This window comes from Ips typographus, linkage group LG4, assembly GCF_016097725.1.
Source record: "Ips typographus isolate SLU linkage group LG4, UJ_Ityp_2.0, whole genome shotgun sequence".
NCBI classification, from domain to species: domain Eukaryota; kingdom Metazoa; phylum Arthropoda; class Insecta; order Coleoptera; family Curculionidae; genus Ips; species Ips typographus.
In genome coordinates this window covers 9,756,210-9,779,295 of record NC_138425.1, presented here as the reverse complement: position 1 = coordinate 9,779,295, position 23,086 = coordinate 9,756,210, and the positions used below count along the sequence as shown (strand labels likewise).

The 23,086-nt window shown below is 34.0% G+C and overlaps 2 protein-coding genes across 35 annotated transcripts in view; both read right to left on the bottom strand.

The window, feature by feature from the left end:
• The window catches only part of trol (terribly reduced optic lobes), a 141,726-nt gene that overhangs the window by 35,311 nt on the left and 83,329 nt on the right, over positions 1–23,086 (bottom strand). The window lies entirely within an intron of this gene.
• LOC145727669 (uncharacterized) lies at positions 20,919–21,773 on the bottom strand. Its single transcript, XM_081977450.1, has 2 exons — positions 21,256–21,773; positions 20,919–21,105 (listed from the first exon to the last, which is right to left on the bottom strand). Exons 1-2 carry the CDS (start codon positions 21,706–21,708, stop codon positions 20,953–20,955), a joined length of 606 nt encoding a protein of 201 aa, XP_081833576.1. The 5' UTR covers positions 21,709–21,773; the 3' UTR covers positions 20,919–20,952.

Here is a 23,086-nt window from a genome sequence, read left to right as displayed (position 1 = left end):
TACATTGAATCTTAAGCTTAATATTAGATGAACACCAGATGGTTCTGAAAAACCTAATACTGATTAAGAATTTAATTATGTATCAGTTGATTTGTACTTTTTGGTTTCTCAAACTTTGCTTGGTCGTTTTAAAAGGCTTAAAAAGATATTAAATCATCTCTTAATTTTTAATACCATCGTTCTTTGTGTATTCGGAATATTTACGAAGCTAAAGCCATCGTGGTCATTAATTATTAATAGTATTTAGTCGTTGTTCTTTTTAAAGTAAAAAGAACAAAAAAACATCTCAGTCTTAACCCGGATTAAGCCCCCCTGAAACAAACAATAACGACCCTAATAAAAAGTAAAGTCTATCGTTCTTTGTTATAGGCACCACAATAAATCTTATGAAGCACGATTTCCAAACAATTTTCCAGTAGTAGGTAGGGTTAACGTGATTCGTATGCCAGGACGTTAATAAATTAGCAATAGTCGGAATAATATTTCCCCCATTATAAACTTGGAAGCTTTTACAGGAAACCGCAGTCTTCGTGCATTATTTTCATAACTTTTCCAGCTATTGAAATTTTACCGTTTAAAGGACGTTAACAGGTCCTGGCGTACCACTCGGGGCCTTCCTCCGTCGCACTGAATATCGGGGTTTGAACATTAACATGAATTCTTCTAAGTAAAGTTAGGAGAATTCTACTAGTTACGGTATACTTGGAATTTCATGATGCGTACGTCAAATTATATTGCTTTAGGTTATATAGTTGATTGAACAATAGGAATGCCCTCCAGGAATTTGTAGCTGCTAGTTCCTATACAATGCAGGATTTGAGTTATAGTTTGAAAAATGTTACGGCTGTATTAGAGAGGCTTAGTACAGAATCAGCATAGTGGTTTCATGTCGGTTTATGCAAACGCAATCCTCAGAAAAACGATTTTTGTTTACCATGAAAAGTGTATCATCCGCATACATTGGGACAATGCTGCAGAATGTATTCTGCCTAAATTTTAGTAAAATTTTTCTCCACGAAAGAAAACACTGAAGAGCAAATGCGGATCAGATTTAAAGATTACAAAACAACTTTTAGTTAATATAAACTTGGTATAGTTTGTTCGGCAACTTCTTACAGTTGCGTCACAATTACCATCAAAAAACGATATGTCGGTGTATATCACTCATTAAACTATTCTCAGAAGGTGTACAGTACTTGCAGAGGCTTCTGGGAATTTTTCGAAAGTTTTCAATCAATGAAAATTTTAAACAATTCTTATACAAAGTTATAGCACTTAGAAGAAGAAAAAGAAGACAGTAGAAACCTCTGGCAATTTCTAGAAAGTGTGCAGTATTATTTAGAGAGCTCTGGCACTTATAACACTGTATAACACACTTGTAGAGGCTTCTGGTACTTTTTAGAAAGTTCTCAATAGGATTTAGACGTCTATGAAACTTTTAAAATGGTCCTAGAAGTCTGGCAATTTAAAGCGGTTCTGCGAAAGTTTAAGACAGTTGCAGACGGCTCTAGAACTTTTCAAAAAGTTCTCAGAAGCATTTAGAGGTCTTTCGCATATTCAAAACGGTCCTAGAGACCTCTGACGATTTACAACAACTCTGAAAAGGTTTAAGACACTTGTAGAAGCTTCTGGCACTTTTTAGAAGGTTGTCAGTAGCATTTAGAGGACACTGGCACTTTCTTAATGAATCTAAAAGTGTTTGAAAACTTAAAACAGTTCCTTGAAGTTTAATACACTTGTAGAACAGTCTGGAAATTTCTAGATGTGCCGTATCATTTAGAAAGCTCTGGCATTCCAAAATGGTTCTAGAATCATCTGACAATTTAAAACCACTCTTGGAAGATTTAATAATATATATTTTATAATAATTTAATAGCCATTAGACGTCTATGAAATTTTCAAAATTGTCCTAGAAACCTCTGGTAAGTTAAAACAGTTCTGGGAAAGTTTAAGGCAGTTGTAGAGGGTTCTGGTTCACATTTCAGAAAGTTCTCAGTAGCATTTAAAGGTCTTTGGCACTTTCACAATGGCCCTACAAGTTTCTGGTAATTTAAATCAATTATTGTCACGTTTAATTGACATGTTTAGTGCAAAACTTACTGAACAGATTGTCTAAAATATAAAATTAGCTTCAATTTCAGTGAACTAAAACGTTAACTAAAAAAAACTAGTCGTATAATATAATTGATTGTGCAAGAAACGAAGCAGAAATGAGACCGCAGGACGGAAATTATTTCGGGATATTAAATATTCTAATTTGGATTTAACAGATGCCAATGGAATTCCAAACAATAAGGATTTATTATTCGGTCATTAGCCTCGTAGAAACTTGTATTTTTGTTAGCAAAAATAACTTAGAACGTTAACAGTTTTTCAGAAAATGTGAATGCAGTTTCCTAGCGACTTGAAAGCATCATAATTGAATAGATTTAAACTTAGGTAGTTAATGAGTTCAACTCTTTTAAGTACCCGAACTAAAATTACTTTTATTGTCATTAAATAGCGTTTTCTGCTATTCGAATAAAACAGCTGAAAAGTCGTAAAAACTCCATCGAATAGGGGCAAATTAAAACAAAACAAGAAAGCCGAGAACTGGTTCTTGAAAGTTTTTAGACCTTTTAAGATTAACTACTGAATTCCTTGGAAACTTCAAACTGAGTTCAGAAGAACTTATATTAAATGGGAAATTATTTCACATAAATACATAAAATTCTCTTGGAAAGGAAAACAATTTAAACGTTAAAAGTTTTTCTGTGTTGTCACTGTTAGTATTTTTGTACGACTATTACGTCGCGTCTGGATAAGATGAAAGTGAGAATGAAACGTATTTTCCTAAAACAATATTTACCACGTTACACAAAAAGCTGTAAAAGAAATGTCAATAACGTTAGATTACGGTGACTTTTAATATGAATATTTTATGTAAAAAAAGCAAAATGTCGTTTAGATTTAATGAATATTTAATGACCTGTCTTGGACTGGTTTTACGCGCTTCCAACAAATTATATAAAACATTTATGTTTTGCCAAAAAAAAATGTATTATCCAACTACAAGCATTATTTCCGTTATTAACGAGACACAGAGATAACAGAGACACTTTAGGCCTATGACACTTGAAACCTGCGGTGTAAATTAGCTAGAGCGAAAGAAACGCAAAGGCAAACAGGGCAAACAATACCAACAGGAAACAGCAAACATTCCCCAATTTTATTGGACGCAATATTGTCGGAACGCAATTCTGGATCGAGAGGAATATTTAGCACTTCAGTGACATGAGGTTTGGGTATCACAAAGCCACTTTACTCAAATCTGCCGTGTATCATGACAAAGTAACACGAGCATTTCGGGCTTTTGAGTGTCGCGTAGCCAAGACATCGTTTGTAATCGAGTTTAGAACACGTATAAACGGAATTCCACTGTGCTTTTATTGCATTAAGTTTTGGAAGAAAAAATAACAGGGGATATTGGGATTTGAACGTGACAAAGGCAAAATTTGAAAAGCAATTCTACGCTTTAGACTAGGGAACCTCTACAATATTAGCTTGAATTAAACAGGAAAGGAAGAATGATTGGTTTCAAGTTTTGACTAGTAGCTGGTTGAAGAAAAAGCTAACTTTAGTGAAGAAGATTTGAATTTCAGCAGTTCTGTAATATTTTAGACTTCTGTAATATTTAAACCTCTAGCAAAAGAACATATGTTATGTGTCTTGTGTAGGGTCGAGGATTTGGTAATAAAGCAAACATTTGTTTTAGAAAAAAAACTGTCAAAACTCTGCAATAGTCTGAAGAACACTTGTGGTCAATATAAGGAATTTTAAGGAAGTAACTTTTTTTTACTTTTTTGATGAAATATACTTGAAAATCGAATCCACATAAAAATAGGAAAAAGATTTAAATTTTGGCTTAGTTTTTATAACTACACGAGTATCTCATCAGAAAATATTTGTATTTAGACATTTCAATTTTTAATTTTTTGTTAAATGACCAATAAAGGGAATGGTAAATGCCTTGGCAAATAGGAAAACAATACTAAACTGACTGTTAGGGTGTCATTTGTAAAATAATGGTAGCATGTATAGATAAATGGTATAAATGGATAGGCAAATAGCAATTGACTATATGCCTACAACATATACAAGTTTCTAACTCACACAAAGATTTTTTGTATGGAGTTTCAGTCAATAATTTGTATGTTTGGAAAAATCTTTTCAAACATCTGTTTTATTTTTTGAACAAAACTCATACCAATGTGAATTTTAATGAACGAAACAATTAAAAACATGTAGTTTGTATTTCCGAATAATTAAAATCTCTTAACCCTCAACTGTTTTCTTTTTTCAGATATCGGATATCTCGTACAGTCCGACCATAAACGATGCGGTTTTGCCCGAAAAAAAGAGTTGACTACTTCTTCGTGGTAGATTTTAATTGGAGCCCGTATCATAGTTTAAAAAGGCGTGTGCGCTCTCCGAAAAACGGATTTAATTAAAAAGGGCCTTAGCGTGCGCGGTGGTCTTTAAATATGTATAATTATTTCAATTAAGGGCCGTTTTGTGTTACATCATTATCCAGTGAGCCATTAGTCTTTCGATAAACATCTACCGTAAGCGCAAAGGTGCTTTTTTTGCAAAAAAACAATTATTCCGACTGGCAAATAATATTGCCCATTATTCGAATAATATGATAATTCTACCAGTCCCTTGAGATTTTCTAGAGTATTTTCGGCGCCATTGTTAAAGTGTTTTTATCAATTTCCCTAAAAACTTTATTACACATTTAGATAAATTAATAACAATAAAACAATTCCCAGTAAAAATATTAATCCACACACTATTGCGGCCATTTGATTTTCATAAATATTAATTCTGTTTCAGTGCAGTATTATTGTGCATTATAATAATGTTATTAATTTTAGAGTTTATCGAATTGAAAATGGCTTCCTTTGTGTAAATGACAACGTATTTTGTCGAGCGGAATTTCGCATTAGCACCAAATTCGTTTACACTGTGTAATTAATTAGCAATAGCAATTGGATATAATTGGTTCTGTAACTGAAAACAAACTCTTTGAACGCGACCTAATCTTTAGCTTTGCTTATTTTATTCTCGGCTCACAGTTTATTTGTTTATACGCTAATGCAATTTGACCATTAGAAAAGGTCGGCTGAGTCCCGATTACATCAACACTTCCAGCCATATTTATCTTTTCATGTGGGAAAATCAGTTTATTATGGTTAATTACTTGTCGGGCTTTTATGCGCCTGCATTGATGGATAGTGCAATTGAATGGGATTAGATCTCATCACACTTATGTTATTATATCAATGGCAAATTAATTCTCAATTAATAGCTGTATGGTCATTAGTTAACGTTTTGTCAAGGTCGGACAAATTGATTTGAAACCTTACTGAAAAAGGGTTTATTGTATTTATAGCATTTAATAAGGTGATTTACAATTAATGGCAGTTGGTACAGCATTTTTTTGTTTTACTTTCTATTCGTGCCACAAATTCATGTGTAAATTTGGGAACCTCAAAAACGGTAAGAGACTTTACCGCATTAAAACTTCCGAATGAACGAAATTAATATCCGACGTTTTAATTTTTGGTTATCATATCATCAACTTTAATTTTGCTTATGAGCGCCATATTAAAATTTTCCATTTTCGATTACAGCTTTTTTTCTGATTACAATGATTATCATATCATATGGTTTAGTTTTGCAATTTTCCGGAAATAACAAAAATTATGTTTTTTTTTGTTCATGGAAAATAACTCGAAGAATTAACATTAGTCATTGCTACTTTCCTTTCTTTTCGCTATAAAACATGACAAAGTCTCTTTTGGAGTCTGACGATTCTGTTTTTGGTAACCATCATCAACTTTATTTTTCTTTTAAATATTTAGTAGAAACAAGACAAATTTTTCATATTTTCAAATGTCAATTTAGTTGCTTCTAATTAATTTTTTTTTTTTTTTTTTTTTTTTTTATTTATTAAATTCTACTCTAACCTAACCTCTCTCTTATCCTTTTTGCTCTTGGGAGAGTATGGTGACATCATGTTTCTATTGCTCGGATCGTATTTCTCCATCCTGCTCTATCCTGAGCTGCAAGAGAAGCTTCTTGCAGACCGTGACCAATGATTTCTTTGGTTTTATCCACCTAGCGCGTCGGAGACCTTCCTCGTGGTCGTTTACCATTAATCTTTCCCTCCACAATAAGTTTTTCCAGCCCATTCGTTCTCCTTGAGATGTGTCCAACATATCGTAGGTATGATTGGTTTATCCTGGTTGATAGCCTTGTGGTGACTTTTAGTTTCTTAAGGATTGACACGTTAGTACGATGTTCTGTATATGATATTCGCAACATTCTTCTGTAGGCCCACATTTCAAAAGCATCTATTATTCTTCGATTGGCAATTTTTAAAGTCCAGGTCTCAGAGGCATATGTGGCAATGGGAAAGATCAAGGAGTTATAATTTTAGTTTGTTGCGTTGAGATATTGCAGAGTCCCAACCTAACCTATATAATATTAATTAGTCAGTAATCTACCAAGTTTGACAAATGTCAATTGAAGAGCTCCATTTACGGTAGATTGAGAGACTAATCTTCTACGGATATTTTAAAATGTTTTTAGATTATTTTTGAAATATTCTCAAAAAGTTCTAGTAAATTAATCCCACAAAATTTGACATTTATATTATCGGTAGGTAGATTACTGAAATTAGACTTTTAAAGCAAAATCTCGAGCGGAAAACTTCAAAAAGGTTACATTACAATAAATACAGACAGACTTTAAAAGGGCTATTATCATTTATCATATCAGTTTGTTTGTTTAAAAATTAGGTTAGAATTCGAAAAAAGTGTCACCGCTTCGATCTTTCGAAATAACCTCTTCAATTACTATCTACAATATTTTAAATTAGCTCATAAAAACATTTGCGCAAACATTTTTTATTATTTTCAAGAAACTACAAAACTGAACCATGTTATACCATAATCAGAAAAAGAAGGCTCTATTCGAAAATGTAAAATTATAATAAAAAATTAAAATTGATGATGGTATCTAAAAACCCAAACGTCGAATCTCAAATAATTAAAAACTAGTTTTCAAAATTTCGGTATTATTTGAATATTTCCGGAAATAATAGAATTGTTTGAAATTTTAAGACTGCATATTATTAAAATACAAATTGCCGTAAAATAACCATTACCGTTTGCGTGGTACCTTGTGTAGTATACTAAAAAAAAATCAGATATAGAATAGAACAATGTTCTATATAAAAGTTTTTCTAGACGAAAATATTGGCCACGATACAGTGAAAGTTAGAAAAATAATTTTCCCTTCAGCCTGGCGGCATGAAACTCCTTTAAAGACATTAAACGGACGAGGAGATAAGAAAGGAGCGTGCAGAAAGTATGATTAGTGGCAAAAAACTTGCAGCATACCTGAATAATTTTACACTGCTTGCACGTGAAGTGTGCCCTACGTTGTATTAAACTTCAAGATTAAATTATAAATAATGCAGTATATTGACATCGAATGAGGAAGCACTATTAATAAAAGGTTAACCTAAATATCTTAAATCATCAGGAATTGCCTTGATTGAAACGAAGATATAAATATATCGATTAGCCAACAGTGACTCAAAGCAGTATCTGTTTTTGAATGAAGTCTTGCAATGTGAATTATTAATAGCAAAAAGTAACAATTAATCAATCAAATATTTCCAAATCTTACGATTCAGAAGTAGCATCTCTTACGTAAAGCTACAATTACTATGCCAGTTATAATAATTCATAACTTCTGGCCAACATCAATCGTGATCGCCGCAATGCAGCGGCAAATTAAAGCTTGCCATAAACGTGTTGCTAGTGTATGTGTGTGTGGGCAACTATTTTGCGGCACTGCTTTCAACGCCGCCTAATAATTAAGATGACAATATTGACGTTGTTAACCTTAAAGTGAATGCACACAATATGTTTTATACTATTTTGTCCTTGACATCTTATGCAAACTCCACATCTTGACCCGCCATTTTGCATGATGATGTCATTGACGTCATAAACTATTACAACCGCAATGAATTTGAAACATAAATGGGTTTTGTGGTATTATGGTAATTTATCGGCTATTGTCTTGGCTAGTTTGTTGTAGCTTTAAGTGTTTATTGCACAAAGATTTTAGTTTTTTTCAAAAATACTTTATACTAAGGTTAGTGGTATTTTGAAACATGGGCTTCTGTTCATGTCATTGCTAGATAGTAATTTCAGGAATTAACTGTCTTTATTGATGTATGAAAATGGTTTCAGAGGACCACTTTCTGCATTTTCTGTTGCAAAAGTGCCATAATTTTTGCCATCATTTTCTGTTGCAATAATACCATTATAGATTACGTGGGTAGAGTACATTTCAGAAATTAAATCCTGATATGTGACAATAATGTAATAAAGTCTATGATATAGAGAGAAGGAGAGCGGAATTTATATAATTTGCACATACCGGCATATTTAGCACAAGAATATCTATCACGTAGTTACATTTTTCCTACGTACGATATAATTCTTGTAAGGAGAAGAAAACAGTGTTATTTTTCTAAATTCAAGTTGTAGTGTCACTATTTTTTAATAAACAATTAAGTAGAAATAGAAATGTTTTGGCACAAACTATAATTGCTAACAAATGGGATGCAAAAAACAATTATTTATCATTGATCTTCTGAAAACTAAGCAAAGCGGCACCTCTTTAACGATTACGCAACAGGAATGCTAGTTCAAGCCAACAGATTGGCAAAAGTGTTTGATATTGAATGGCCTCCGCAATCACCTGATTTATGTACTCTGAATTACTTCTCGTCGAGAGGCATACTAACGAAGGTTGATTGAAGATGATTGCTCTTCAGCAAACAAACTGAATATAAGTGAAGCAGAATGTATTTTAAAAGTTAGAAGATAATCGAGCACTTTGGTATATAGAAGTAAAAAGTTTCAACAATTTCAAAAATAAATCCTATTACGTAAATTATTCCGACATTAATTATTGACAAAATCATATCCCTCAATTATCTAGATTTAAGTCTTAACCTCTAATTTTCAAGCAACAAGTAGATAGTAATATAATAGCAATAGTGAATCCTAGTTGCATTAAAATCCAAATCAAGGATTTTTACCATGTTTACCCACCTATTCCTTCAGTGCAGTTGGTGTAAGGTTAATTAACACGATGTAGAATAATTATGTTCACCTTCCTTAAAATGTTTTAAAACGGTACGTCATCAAAATCTGTTTCTAAACTTTAACATTGAAAAAGAATTAACTAATCTAGCGTGCCGATCAATACTAATGTAAAATTTAAATTTTACAATGTCCTTGTAGATCTAAAAAGAAATAAAAAAGACTTTTTTATTATTCACTTATTAGCATTTACTTCAGACTTATAATTATCCCAGAATTTAAGTTGAAAAAGTGAGTCCCGTAAGGAAAACCGTAGCTGTCACAAATTGAAAGTATCATTTAGAAGGGTAAATTTTGAAATAAAGTTACATTTGACCCCACTAATGGGTACACAAAAGAATAGCTTAATAAGCCACATCTAATATTTATTTTCGTTAGTATTCTAATGGATTTAGAGAAATTTTAAAGTAAAATTTTCCTTTGATACCGTCCGGGCCCGGTTTTGCTACCCTCGTTGTCGTTTGCATACAGATTTTTAAATAGCTTTTAACAGTTTTTGTTGTAGGATTATTGTTATGCTAAAGCGGCCATATTGCGTAAGAGTAAACGTATGGTCCCCATTTAATCTGTTGTGTGCTATCTGTGCCTCAAATTTGCCCAATCCGAAGCGTACGAGCATCTAAAATTTACATACGCCATTACGTAACGATATATCGGTAATAAAAGAAATATGAGGAAGTAGAATATTATTTTGGGAAATACGAGCGCACGATCCATAAAGTTTAACCTAATTAGATCTTCGAGCACGCGGTAATAAGCCACAGCCGCATCCTCAATAAAATAAAAATTACCTGTTGTATAATCTGATTATATTTCGCAGTGACATCACATCATGTTGCCTTCTGTTTATGGGAGGGTGACTTTTACGTATATTACCATTATGACTTCATCTTCATTAAAATTGTATCTATAAACCATCATTAAATCATCGTTTAATTAATTGTTTTTGCATTGTTTGAATTTTAAACTTGTGCCTTGATTACCCACACGATATGTTATTAACAAATTAAAGCTTATTAAATTATAATTTTAAAATGGGTCAACTCGTGCTCACTACTCATGTGCTATATTCAGCGATCCAACGTTTGTTGACTTGACTCACAAGCCAATTAACACCAATTGTAAGCGTATTAAAATATTTAAATAGGGCTTGATATAAGATGCAAACAATGCGTTCATTCAATTATTAAACTCCGTAAAATTGGTGATGATCGCAAATGGACCATGCCATGAAATTGCTTTTATCACTGAGTAAATTTTCACAAGCCACATTTGATTGATTAAATTTTTGTATAATAGAACCTACTTAGAATGTACATCGACAAATTGGCGCCATAAGCATGTATATTCAGCTACGAAAACACGTTTTAGGCAATAAAAGCTTATAGTCCTATTATTATGTCAGGCTGTATTTGATTACCAGATTCTTGCATTTATTTGCGTAAATGAGAAGTTAGAATTTTGCGTACTATTCACATTAATAAAAATTATTCAGAAACAGTCTAGTAACCATATCAAAGTTATAAGTGAATGTCTACAGTACGGTATATTTCACAAAGTGGAAATGCAAAGATTACGGTAACTAAGTGAGAAATATTAGATATTGCCCAGTGTACATTTTCGAGAAACTCGTCTCTGTAATATTGAATAAATAAATTTTATTAAATTTCGTCCTATTATTAGTCAATCAAAATATTCATTATATTTTTTCTTAAAAATTTTAAATTAAAATAAAAACATGTGGAACAGTAGAAAAGTGTTTGAGGGGGTAAAAATTAAAAATGTTACACTCTGTATTTCTTTAACACAACATTTATGGAATGTAGTTTACACTGCATCTGTAGTTATCTTTAGACGTAGAATACGCGGTTTAAGGGTGCTTATTAAAGTCTGAAACACCCTGTATAACCTTTAGTATAAATATGCCTTTTGTTGTGCGAAAGAATCCTTCTGAAACCTAATTCTTGAAAGACGGGACCGGAGTTCTCAAGAGAAGTAAGTGTTGTTAGAATGTGTCAGAACTGTTTGACAATGTAAGGCTTCTTTGAAAGATTAGTTGAATCGAATTAGTTTCTTTTAAAGGCCATTCAAAGGAGCATAAAAAATACTACAAAATGAGCCAAAACTCATCTCTTAAGCTTTGCACGCTTCCGAGATATTCTAAATCAAAAAGTATGTACTTGACGCACATTAGTGTTACTAACATTTTAAAGGTTAACCGTTGACATTTTAACATAAACCGTTCACGTAATTCCAATGCGATTAGCTAATTGAAATAAAGTTGTCTTTAGCTCCAAATACTTTTATTGAAAGAGTAAAATTTTGATAATCTTTAAATTACATTGCAAAAGTGTGCTAACAAAAACGTAAACTACTCTCGCAAAACTAAATAATAAATAATTAAATATTACATTTTTAGTAGTAAAATTTCACTGTTCACCCAGAAAATGAAATACATAAATCGAACTTGGTGTGTTTGTTTGGTGCAATTAGCTCTTGAAATAAAGAAACCTGTTGAAATGCATAAAACCAAACAAACACGTCAATGATTGGATTGCATCTTTTAGGATAGACCTAAATATTTCACTGCATCATCGGCTATCAAGATTCTGTCTACACACATTTGTCTATAGTTTATGTATTCATCTGCAACCTGAAACTACAATCAATAAAGAAAATATTGGACGTTAACTGGTTTTGCGTGATATTAAGTTTCAGTGTCAAAATCCAAAAATATGATGGCGGCGAGTTAAACAAAAAACTGAACCATTAAAGGGATGCATATTATCGAAACATGTTCATTCCAATGTCGGAACGCATCTGTTGAAAAATGTGCCGATCATTTGTTGAAACTGTACGCCGGGACCGAGAGAGATGGGTCGCGAAAGACAAATTGCAGGGCCCCAATTTATAACCCGAACATGTCAACTTTGTTATCGCGATCAGAAGTAAATTAAAGCGCTTAATTTGTCAGCCTAAGGGCGATCTCGAATTATGCGGGGGGTACCATTTCCACCAATTAAATGATACATTATATCTACGCGTCGCTGCTAAAGGGCGAAACTTTGATATTATAAAGCCCCAGTGGCGTATTGTACCTTGCACTTCATACACGGTTTAAATTAAGTCCACGGTTTTCAGTTAAATAGGAGAAACCATGAAGGTTGAGAAACCGAGGAATTTAAGGGGACATTGGCCAAGTCACGAGCGTTTAAAATTCGCAACGATAACCATAAACAATAAAGGCAATATGTGTCGTACTGCACGCATCTGGAAACAATTATTTCGGTTCCTGTCCCGTTTAAAATCATACATGAAGTTCGCTACGTGGAACTGATCTGTGCACAATATTAAACTCTAGTTGGAAATAATACCTTTTTGTATCTGCCGGCTACAGCTACATTCTGCCAGTTCTCCTATAAGAACGTTTCAATTACGACGAGTATGTCATTGAAGGAACGTCCGCGCTAGTTAACAACAATAAAAGAAAACAGTACTTTTTCTATTACCGTGCTTAATTTGCACTTTCTCGTTCACATTACACTACAGAATACACTTCAAGAATGTGCATTGGTTCAAAGAAAAAAATGTGTGGAAATAGTTTGAACAAAAGTAATTTTCAACCCAAAACAAGTGATGCAAAACACACAACATTCTACTAATGGTGACAAAAAATGAGAAATTAAACACTGCATTGGTGTATTAAATACAAAGGAACACCACTTTTCCAGAAACTGATATTGGCAAATCAGACTATTGATTACTTAGTAGTCGTTAATTTATATTATGGTTCTAGTAAACCAAATAAAAGGAAATAATTTTTGGCATTAAGACATATTTAATTTATGTTGTTTTTAAGTTATGTCTATTATTAATGCTGATCATGTCAAATCATCACAATTTGTCAACCACATTTGGAACAAAAACAATCTCTGAACAATAATTTTAAATTTGCAGCATGATTAGATTTGCTAGAGAAGATCTGTAGAACTGTACAAAGTTTGTCTGTCTAAATAATCAGACGGAGTTTGTGTTCAATAAGTTGGTTGTCATCTATGAAAAATTGTTTTTATTGTCCTTATGTTCCTGATACTCCATAATAATGAATCTCTCCTGTTTTCGTTTTCAGACATCCTCATTTTCTGAAATAAAAAAGTTATCCGGGCTTATAAGCCGTGGTCCAATGGAATTTCTTCTTCATATTCCTTGATTGTTTTATCTGTTCTGTTTGTATTCTTTTGCCCATTTTGTGAATGTAAAAATTCTTCTTTTTTGTCAATTTTTGTTTGTATGTGTTGTATTGGCTTAATTTTATCTCTAATCTAATAATGGCAGTTGTGCCGAAGCCCGTCACTAAATTATATTATTTAATAAAGCATAGCAGTGTTTTGGGTTTTTTGTTTTTGTCTAATTTTTCACGAAAGTGGATGCTGAAATGGTCCTGTATAGAAAGTGTGGTAATATAAGACTAAAATGACATGAATACCTAACAGAACGATTTTTTGTAAACCATTCCTGGCAAAAATATTAAAAAAAAACATATGGCATAAAAATTACTTAAATTTTTGTAATTATTAAAATATGTCTAGGTAATAGACTAGACATATTTAGGTAATAGACTTAACGCCAAAATTGGCCAGAAAAGTATAGGCGACCCACCAAACATTGGATCATATGGGCTAGGAAGCAGAAACGACAGAGGAGGAATGCTGCTGGAGTACCTCCAACACCAAAATCTATATTGCTTGAACACCTTTTACAAGAAACCCCCCCAAAGAAAATGGACTTGGAGAAACCCGAACGGGCAAATAAAAAACGAAATAGACTACATAATCTCTAACAGACGAGACATATGCCAGGACGTGTCTGTTCTGAACCATTTTGATACAGGCAGCGATCACCGACTAGTTCGAGCAAAGATGATTATTAACACCAAAGTCGAAAGGAAAAGGATGGTTCAAAAAGGGAATTATCCAACTACAGAAACCCTGACGTCAAGAGCAGAAGAATACCAAACTATTCTAAACACAAAGCTGCACAACTTGAACTGCCTGAGGAAGATGGAACTAGAGGAATTATCGGCAACAATAGCGAGCAGTATCCAGGTGGCAACAAGGAAAGTATGCTCTAAGCACAAAACAGAAAAAACACCGAAATTAAGCTTAAACACACTGAAGCTGATGGAGCAAAGGAAAATAACGAGCAGAGATTCAAATGAATACAAGGAGTTATGTAAAACAATAAACAAAGAAAGCCGAAAAGACCTGAGATCCTACAATAGTCAGCTGATAAAAGAAACTATTGAAAACAACTCAAACATGAAAGTACTTAGGTCACACATGTCTAGAGGAAGGCAAAAACTTTTTAAAATAAAGGATAGGAACGGGGAAATTGTTACAGACAAAAAGGGTGTAATAAATATCATCCAAGGCTTCTACAAGGACTTGTATACATCAACTCTGCCTAAACCAGACAGCGTTAAGCAAGAAATTCTAAATGTGGGATCGGAGGATATACCAGAAGTAAACAGGAGCGAACTAAGAAAGGCCCTTAAACAGATGAAAAACAAAAAAGCACCGGGAGAAGACCGTATCACCGCCGAAATGCTGAAGATGGGAGGAATAACGCTTGAACATGCCCTTTGTGTCCTTCTAAACAAATGTATTAGCGAAGAGAAAATACCAAAACCTTGGCAAAACGCTGAAGTTATTTTAATCTTCAAAAAGGGCGACAATACCAATATTGCAAACTACCGACCAATCAGCCTTCGTTCACACCTGTACAAGCTCCTCACAAAAATTCTGACCAACCGACTGACAAATAAGCTCGATTTTTACCAGCCAGTCGAGCAAGCAGGATTCAGAAAAGAATATGGTACAAATGATCACCTACAAACCGTCCGCACTCTAATAGAGAAATGCACCGAGTACAACGTACCCCTACATCTGGCGTTCGTCGACTACGAAAAGGCCTTTGACTCGGTTGAGACCTGGGCGGTTCTGAACGCAATGAACGAGGCAAGAATAGACACAAGATACTCCAATCTTATAAAACACATCTACGAAAATGCTACATTGCAAGTAGCCATTGACGAAGATACATCAACGAATAAGATTAAAATAGAAAAAGGAGTCCGCCAAGGGGATACCATATCCCCTAAACTATTCACATTGGCATTGGAAAGCGCCTTTAAAAACTTGGCCTGGGAAAACAAAGGTATCAATGTAGATGGAACCCGACTGAATCATCTACGTTTTGCTGACGATATTGTTGTCATCAGTAACGACATCAATCAGCTGAAAGATATGTTGGAAGAACTGCAGGAAACATCAAAACAAATCGGGCTCAAGATGAATTTAAACAAAACCAAAATAATGACCAGCGAAGAGACGGCAATAACCATAGAAGGCTGCACTCTAGAACACGTCGAGGAATACATATACCTGGGCCACGCTATCAGACTGGGAAAACAAAACCAAACAAACGAAATATCCCGGAGAACAAGACTCAGCTGGGCAGCATTCGGTAGGCTAGGCTACATTCTGAAATCCCAAAGTATCCCAATCAACCTTAAGCGGAAAGTCTATGAGGCCTGCATTTTACCCGTAACAACATACGGACTGGAGACTATGACACTTACAGAGAGAAGTGCAGAGAGGCTCAGAACAACTCAAAGAGCCATGGAGCGCGCCATGCTGGGAATCAGCCTCAGAGATCGAATAAGAAACGAAGAGATCCGAAAAAGAACAAGGGTAACCGATGTTATGAGAAGAGCAGCCGAACTAAAGTGGCGATGGGCGGGTCATGTTGCAAGGCAGGATCCATCTAGATGGACTAATAAAATAATGCAGTGGCGCCCAAGAGCCACAAAAAGAAATGCAGGGAGACCCCCAAAGCGATGGCGGGATGACATCCAGAAGATAGCAGGAAGAAACTGGTTTCACACTGCCCTGGATAGACGGACATGGAAATCATTGGAAGAGGCCTACATTCAGGAGTGGATGGACATAGGCTAAAGAAGAAGAAGAAGAATAGACTAGAAAAGTTTTGCTTCTATCTCAGTCTAAAAATGTCATTTTCACTGGTCACATGGTCGAACTAACGGTCTAATAAAGAAAAGTTATTAAAAAAATAGTAAAACCGTTTATTAAAATCTGAAAATGCTAAAATAAGAAGAACTAAACAAATATACGCATTCGAGTGCCACTATTTTCGTTAATAAGCCTTTGAGCATGGAACTGAAGCGGTGTGTAAACAAACGTGATGGAAAGACAATATTTGAATAAACATCTAAATTTGACGTGCTAAATTAATTGGATTTAAAATGTCTGTTTCCAGATATTCGCATTGAAATCACTCAAACGAGCCCTAATATTGTAGTTCAGGTCATTGTTAACTAATATGTTAACGATGAATTGACCATGTGCCCACATATTCAATTCAAAAAATGTTTAGTCTACCAAAGGCTGGAAATGGCAGAAAGACATTAGAAAAATAAATATTTTCACCGTATGCAACCCAACCAATTTCGTTATTGTGTGGTCTTGTAATCACAGGTGTAGACTTATGAATGCATTATTATTGTACTTCAATCAATTAAGATTCTCAAACCTAGGAAGAAGGAATTTTGTATTTGAAGCGGAAGTTGTGTAAGGTCTGGTTTTTAAAGATATTTATTATAGCTGAACATAAAACTGATACTTTGAATAATAATAGCTTTAATGTATAAACGTCTTGTAAGCAGATATAAAACTTCCACCCATTTAACTATAATAATCAATATGTGGGAGAGGGAGCTCGATAAGACTATTTAGTATGAATGATGTTTACCTGCACTTAATTTTTTTTCTATTTAAAAGAAAAAGTTTCTACGAGTGCAATACTCAAATAAATCTTTAAAAACAGAAATTCCATTTCCTGTATGTACATGTCGCAAACAAAACCTAATTCATATTACAAGGCATTATTATTGCTATGAGTGAGGGGAAATAAGTAGTACATGAGAAATTAACAATTCAAAATATGTTGGTAATGAAGGAAGTTGCAAAAAAAATTGTAGTAGTGGAGCAGGTTGACATACTGTATAACTTCTCTCATTAGATCTTACTTGATGCATTGAACGACAAAACTTCGGTTGGTAATGGCCAAAACTAACTTAATAGCTTATTTAAACGATTTCCCAGTTAAAAAGGTCGACGGCCATGTTATAACATGAAACTGGCTCATGCAATAACGTTGATATATCGATATTGACCTGTCAGCCGTTTCTTTTGAGCTACAAAATTTTTGTAATTAACTTCCCTATATCAAAAACGTATATAACGGCTAGTGGCAAGAAGCCATAAAACTCCGGATAATCTCGTTATTACCTCAAATAGTTCTATTAACAGCTACTCACATACGAGTGAGACCTTTATGTTCAATTCATTCCGTATTCGTGTTAATTTAAAATTATAAAAGAGTTTCGGAAAAACACAATTTAAAATTGTTAATGAGTGAAATCAAAACTATAATTCCAAGAAATAGATCGAAAAGTTTATAAAAAGACTTCAACTTTCGTCAAAGAGCTATAAAAGAGAATTCTTTGACCTTTGAAGCGCCATTTTATTCCAAGCGTATAATAAGGTGTATAATGGAGCTCATTGTACGGGAATAAAACTGTCATATTTTGTAAAACTTTAATTTCCGTTAAAATCATATTTCTGCTAAATTATTACAGTTTATTATGCTATGGTATGTGATCGATAAACCTTTGCCTTTGTGAAGGCTTAAACTCCACAGTGTTCCGCTGAAATGCGGTCTAAATATAGGGCAATTAGAAATTATTGTAAGTTTCTGTCGGGGTCAATCCGATATGAATTCGCTCTGTAGTTCTTTTTATTGCGTTACCAATTCAATTTCAATAAAACTTTGTATTCTATATTCAATGTAATGGCATGCGCGTGTAGAAAAACAGCCTAGTAATGTAGCGGAATTGTTGTTTTCACAGATACCAGATTGTTTTACGGCCTTTCCTATATTATTATGTATATTCACACAAATGTGAACACTTTTTGAAATAACGTTTCAGCAAACAAACCTCGGAGCAACAACCCGCCCTGATAATAAATAATTCACAAAGATGGGGAACGCTCTTATTTATTTGAGTTAGCTTCTAAATTTAGTATGTCACATTCGTAAATTATGTGTCTTACATTAATATTATAAGTGCATGTATTTTCCACATTTAAAATAGTTGAATTAATGATTGTTAGTGCAGTTTATCTGCGGAATCTATATACAAATGTGTATATTGATGCAAGATTTTAAGTGGTGATATTAATAATGTTATAATAAATATTGAATTTACTAGGGTTTGCACAAAACCCACATACCGGGTGTCTAATATATAATCCATTTTATCTCTTCATATATAGTGGTGAGGTCAAAGTTAGCTTAGCAAGAAATGAGATATCTCGAAAACAGCTGATCGTAGAAACTTTGTTTTGATGTATTTTTTATTTTTGTAAATCCTTCGCCCCTGCTTTACTCAACATCAATCGACTTCAGGAGACTATTCCTGTAAAACTTGCTCTCAGTGTGACAAAAAGAAGATATTTCCAAAAACCGATATAATTTTTTTTTTAACTTTGACACCCTGTATCTCGAAGAAAGGACATTTAAGATGGTACGTTTATAAAAACTTTTGATGTACTATCTCTCCTTACAGATTGCGACACGACTTCAGGGACACCCTGTACATTTGAAATGACGTAGTTATAATGTACCAGGGGTTTTCTAGAAGATGTTAGTTAATGTAGGACACGCTCTTAAAGTCAAAAACCAAACAAAACAGGGTTGGGTGTTCTAATGACTTCTATGATAATCACCCTCAGTTTTCTTTCACTTACTTAGTAAGTAATTTAATGTTTACAACGGTAAAATAGTACATTATTAACCAAGGTTTAGACAGAAGGTTTTATTGACCGTATGTCAAAATTAAATGCCGAGGAGCAAAGCGACGATGGTTTTAAGAAGACATAGGGTTAGGAGATATAACTTTTAACTTAATTCATTACTTAACTTATATATTGTGGCCAACCCAGCCAGTTTGAATTTTTTCCTAGTTGTTTTAGTGTACAGGTCACAGGATTCTTAAAATAGCTAGTTATCCCCACATAATCAGCTCACTTTATCATTCAGCTGCATTGTTCACAATAAGTAAGTATCTATATCTTTCTAGTGGTTACCATTTACTTTCATTGTACTTTGGATCAGGAGGCTATCAGTTCATCTGAAGGTTTCCAACTTTAGTTCCTGCTCTTTTAAAGTCAGTGGCGCTTTGAACCCCTGAACTAGTCGAGTGTTGGCACACGTATCAAAGATCCACTGAGCCAAAGTTTGACTGTTACATTTAAATTTCACGATTTTCTTAATTCTTTGCTTTTATTACTTTTTTTATATTTTATCTCACGCTCTAACCAACTTTCATGTCAAGTCTTTCATCTGTTTCGTGTCAAGTCAAGTATGTATATTACATGTCACAATAGTCTATCTATATGTCTTAATAGACAACATTATTTACCTAGGTCAATAATATTTCCTTATTTGTTGTGTTTGTGCCAGCCTAGAACTAGAAATTATTTTTGACCTAGGTCACCAATGACCATCAAGGTAGAGAAAACTAACTTTTCAAGTTACTAATCGATCAATAGTAGTATGTTTATCATGTTAGTAGTGGAAAAAGTCTTTATTTAACGATTTTTCATTGATATCTCGTGTTATGAGATAGAGTACTACAGTGTTCAGACTATCGAGTGTATGGAATAGGTAATATAAAGCAATACCCTTGCATTTGATTGTTTTGTGATATCTAAGATAAGATAAGCGTAAACTTAGAAAAAACGCCTACCGGAAACCTTGTTTTGGAAAGCTCTACAGGGCAGGAAATGCTGTTCAAAATAGTACATTTGAAAAGCAAGAATTAGGGCCCAGACGTAATCCACTTCAATCTAATATGAGCTATCATAGACGACACAAACTTTCTGATCACTAAAAACCGAAAGGTTTCAATTATTAGGTTAAATGAAAGAAAACTTTTAAAGAAGTTGTAGCAATTTTAAGCACCTTCTTTGTACGGTTTCCAAAAACGTCTTTGCTCGTGATACAATCGATTCCCGCTGGACCTCAACCAAAGGAATAAAATCCGTCGAGTTCAAAGATTTTGTGGACATGCGGTGGTTTCCGGTAATCGAGTTCCGGCCGCCCTCGGGGAGTCTCCCAAGAGACACCCCGTATACGCTCCGAGAGCGTTTAATGATCAATTCGATTTACACGCTTGCAAATTCGCTTTGGTCTGAAAGACGTGGCAGGAAGACATGTTTTGTTTTTTACCTTAATAAAATAAGCGATTTTGGAGGTATTACTCAATTATTCAGGACTGGATTATATCCAGAATAAAGAGGGCAAGATAGAAATGTCAAAGATTAGATTTTACGTGCCCGTTACGAGCCCTAACAATGTTTGCCGCGAATGTGGGAAGCGGTCAATGGTAAATATGTTTCAAATTGAATTTGGAAACGCAATTCTTTTCTCCGAGAGATCTTTTCAAATAGGGTCTCTCTGTTTTTGTGTCATGTTATTGTCTGTTTGTGGTTACGTGATTGGCCCGCGACATTCTCTTAAATAAAACAAAATGGATTCTAGAAAAAAAAAAATACAACTTTGCGCCTTTATTGCCTCAGCAACTTGAACTACTCGGTGAATCACAACAGCACGATCTGCTGTAACTAGGTCCTCGTGTTCGATTAGCTAAAATCCGATCTCTAAGCTTTTCTAAAGAAGACTTCTTGCAAGCAGGGCTGTACTTCTTCTTTTTCACTTTGGTGTTAGCCTTTAAACGGGTATTGCTCTTTTTATTACAGTTCAACCTGCACTGGCTGATTGAAGAAGCTCTGGTGTTAGAATAATTGAGCTGTTTTCTAAAAGTGAGTAGAGCAGCAGGCCAAAGCTTCTTCAAGAAGCTGAGAGAGGTATGTTTAACCTTTATAGGTGTAACTGACGTGGGGCACTGGCCTTCTGGTAACTGACAGTTGGATCTAGTGATTCGGGCAGGACTGTCACACTTTGTTCTTTTACTCGAGTTGCATATATTTGTAACACTTGCTCGACGTTTTCTAAACTGGAAAATACCTTCTATTCTTTTCAATTCTTCTTTGAAACATAATGCTGGAACCAACTGAAGTCTAGCTGCAGGGCTTAATAACGAGTAACGGTCATTCATTTTTAGAACGTAGTTCATATCTTGAGCAGTGTTTAAGACACTTTTAACTTGACTTTGGACATCTCCCTTTAGATTGTAGGAGAACTCTATGTATTTGATTAGATCAGGCAGTTTGATGCTTGTGTTGCCTTTATTGCTTTGCAGTGTACTAAGCGCAGTTAAAACGCTATGCATGAAACTGGTACGTGTACAGCATTGTCTTTGCGGAACCATGATACTTTGTAATTTTCTTTAGGAAAAGATATGACATATTGACAGCGTCTATCACTTTCTGTCTTAGATAGGTTAACATCGTTACTCACTTCTTTACTATTACGGAGCTTTTTATACGTTCAAAGACTATGTTACCTGCTAGTGCATGAAAGTTCAATTTTGCTATCCTAAATAAAGGTTGGCAGTATAGTCATTAAGGCGTGTACCTATAGAATGAGGGAATCGATCAGTTTTATGAACTAGACCACGTATGAGTAAATATGGATGCATGGTTATTTTAGTAACGCAACGTTTAGGGTTATGCATATTTACCAAACTGATATTTTAAAGTAAAAAATGCGAAATCCCTTCGATAATGCGATTCTGTTAGAATATGATCAAAGGAAATAAACCCGACGATGATTTATGTCCGACCATTCGGAATGCTTATTACATTCAATTAGTTTTATGAACGACTCCGGATTGCACGCAATTAAAATGCTGTGTTGAAGCTTTTTGTTGATTAAAACTTTAAATCTTTTCGCATTCGTCCTTTCCTGTTCTATGGCCAGGATTACAGGGTTGGACCGCTAAAAACCATAAGATCCTAGTTGTTTCTTTTCTTCTATTCTAGTGGAAATTCTGCTAAAAATTAATGACATTTAGGCTGAAACCATAAATTGTCCTTTACATGATATGCCAGAAGGTTGAAGCCCTATTTTTAAAAATATTGCATCAAAAAAATAACATTCGTGACGTCGTGACAAAAATGAAACTGGACTATTTGGCAACAATAGCAACAAAACCCTGTAGAAATAAAATTTTGTTCGTTTTTAAGAAGACATTACAATAATTTTGCACGTAAGTAGGATTTTTCAGTCAAAAAAGTTAAGTCAATTTGACAACACTGTAGAAAAGCGATTTCGTTCGTTTTTACAAAAATGGTCTTGTAAATATTGGCATTGTATGTTACAATTATTTACACTGATCTGACCTTCGACACGGGTTACATAATATAATTCTGCTTTGCATAGTTGATCTTTGCTTTAGATATCATTATTACTTACATTCCAAACGGGGATTTACGGATCTTTTGCCATATTCATTGAATAATACAGTTTTAAACAAAACGTTTGCTATTAAAGAAGCATTTTATCTTTAGCCATGAGGAGAAGTGAAAAAAAATGATAAACTGAATTAGTGGTGACAATGAGAGTGAGAGTAAATGACTTGTATTACTAGTTGTAATTTTTAACATATCTTGGCCAATTTACTTTAGAAGTTAGGAAAAAAGCATACACCAAACGCACAATTTAGGGAAAACGTCAGAACCGTTTTTAAGGTTAATCATTGTCAAGTTAAAATTATCATACCTCTTACAACAAGCTTTCCAACAATT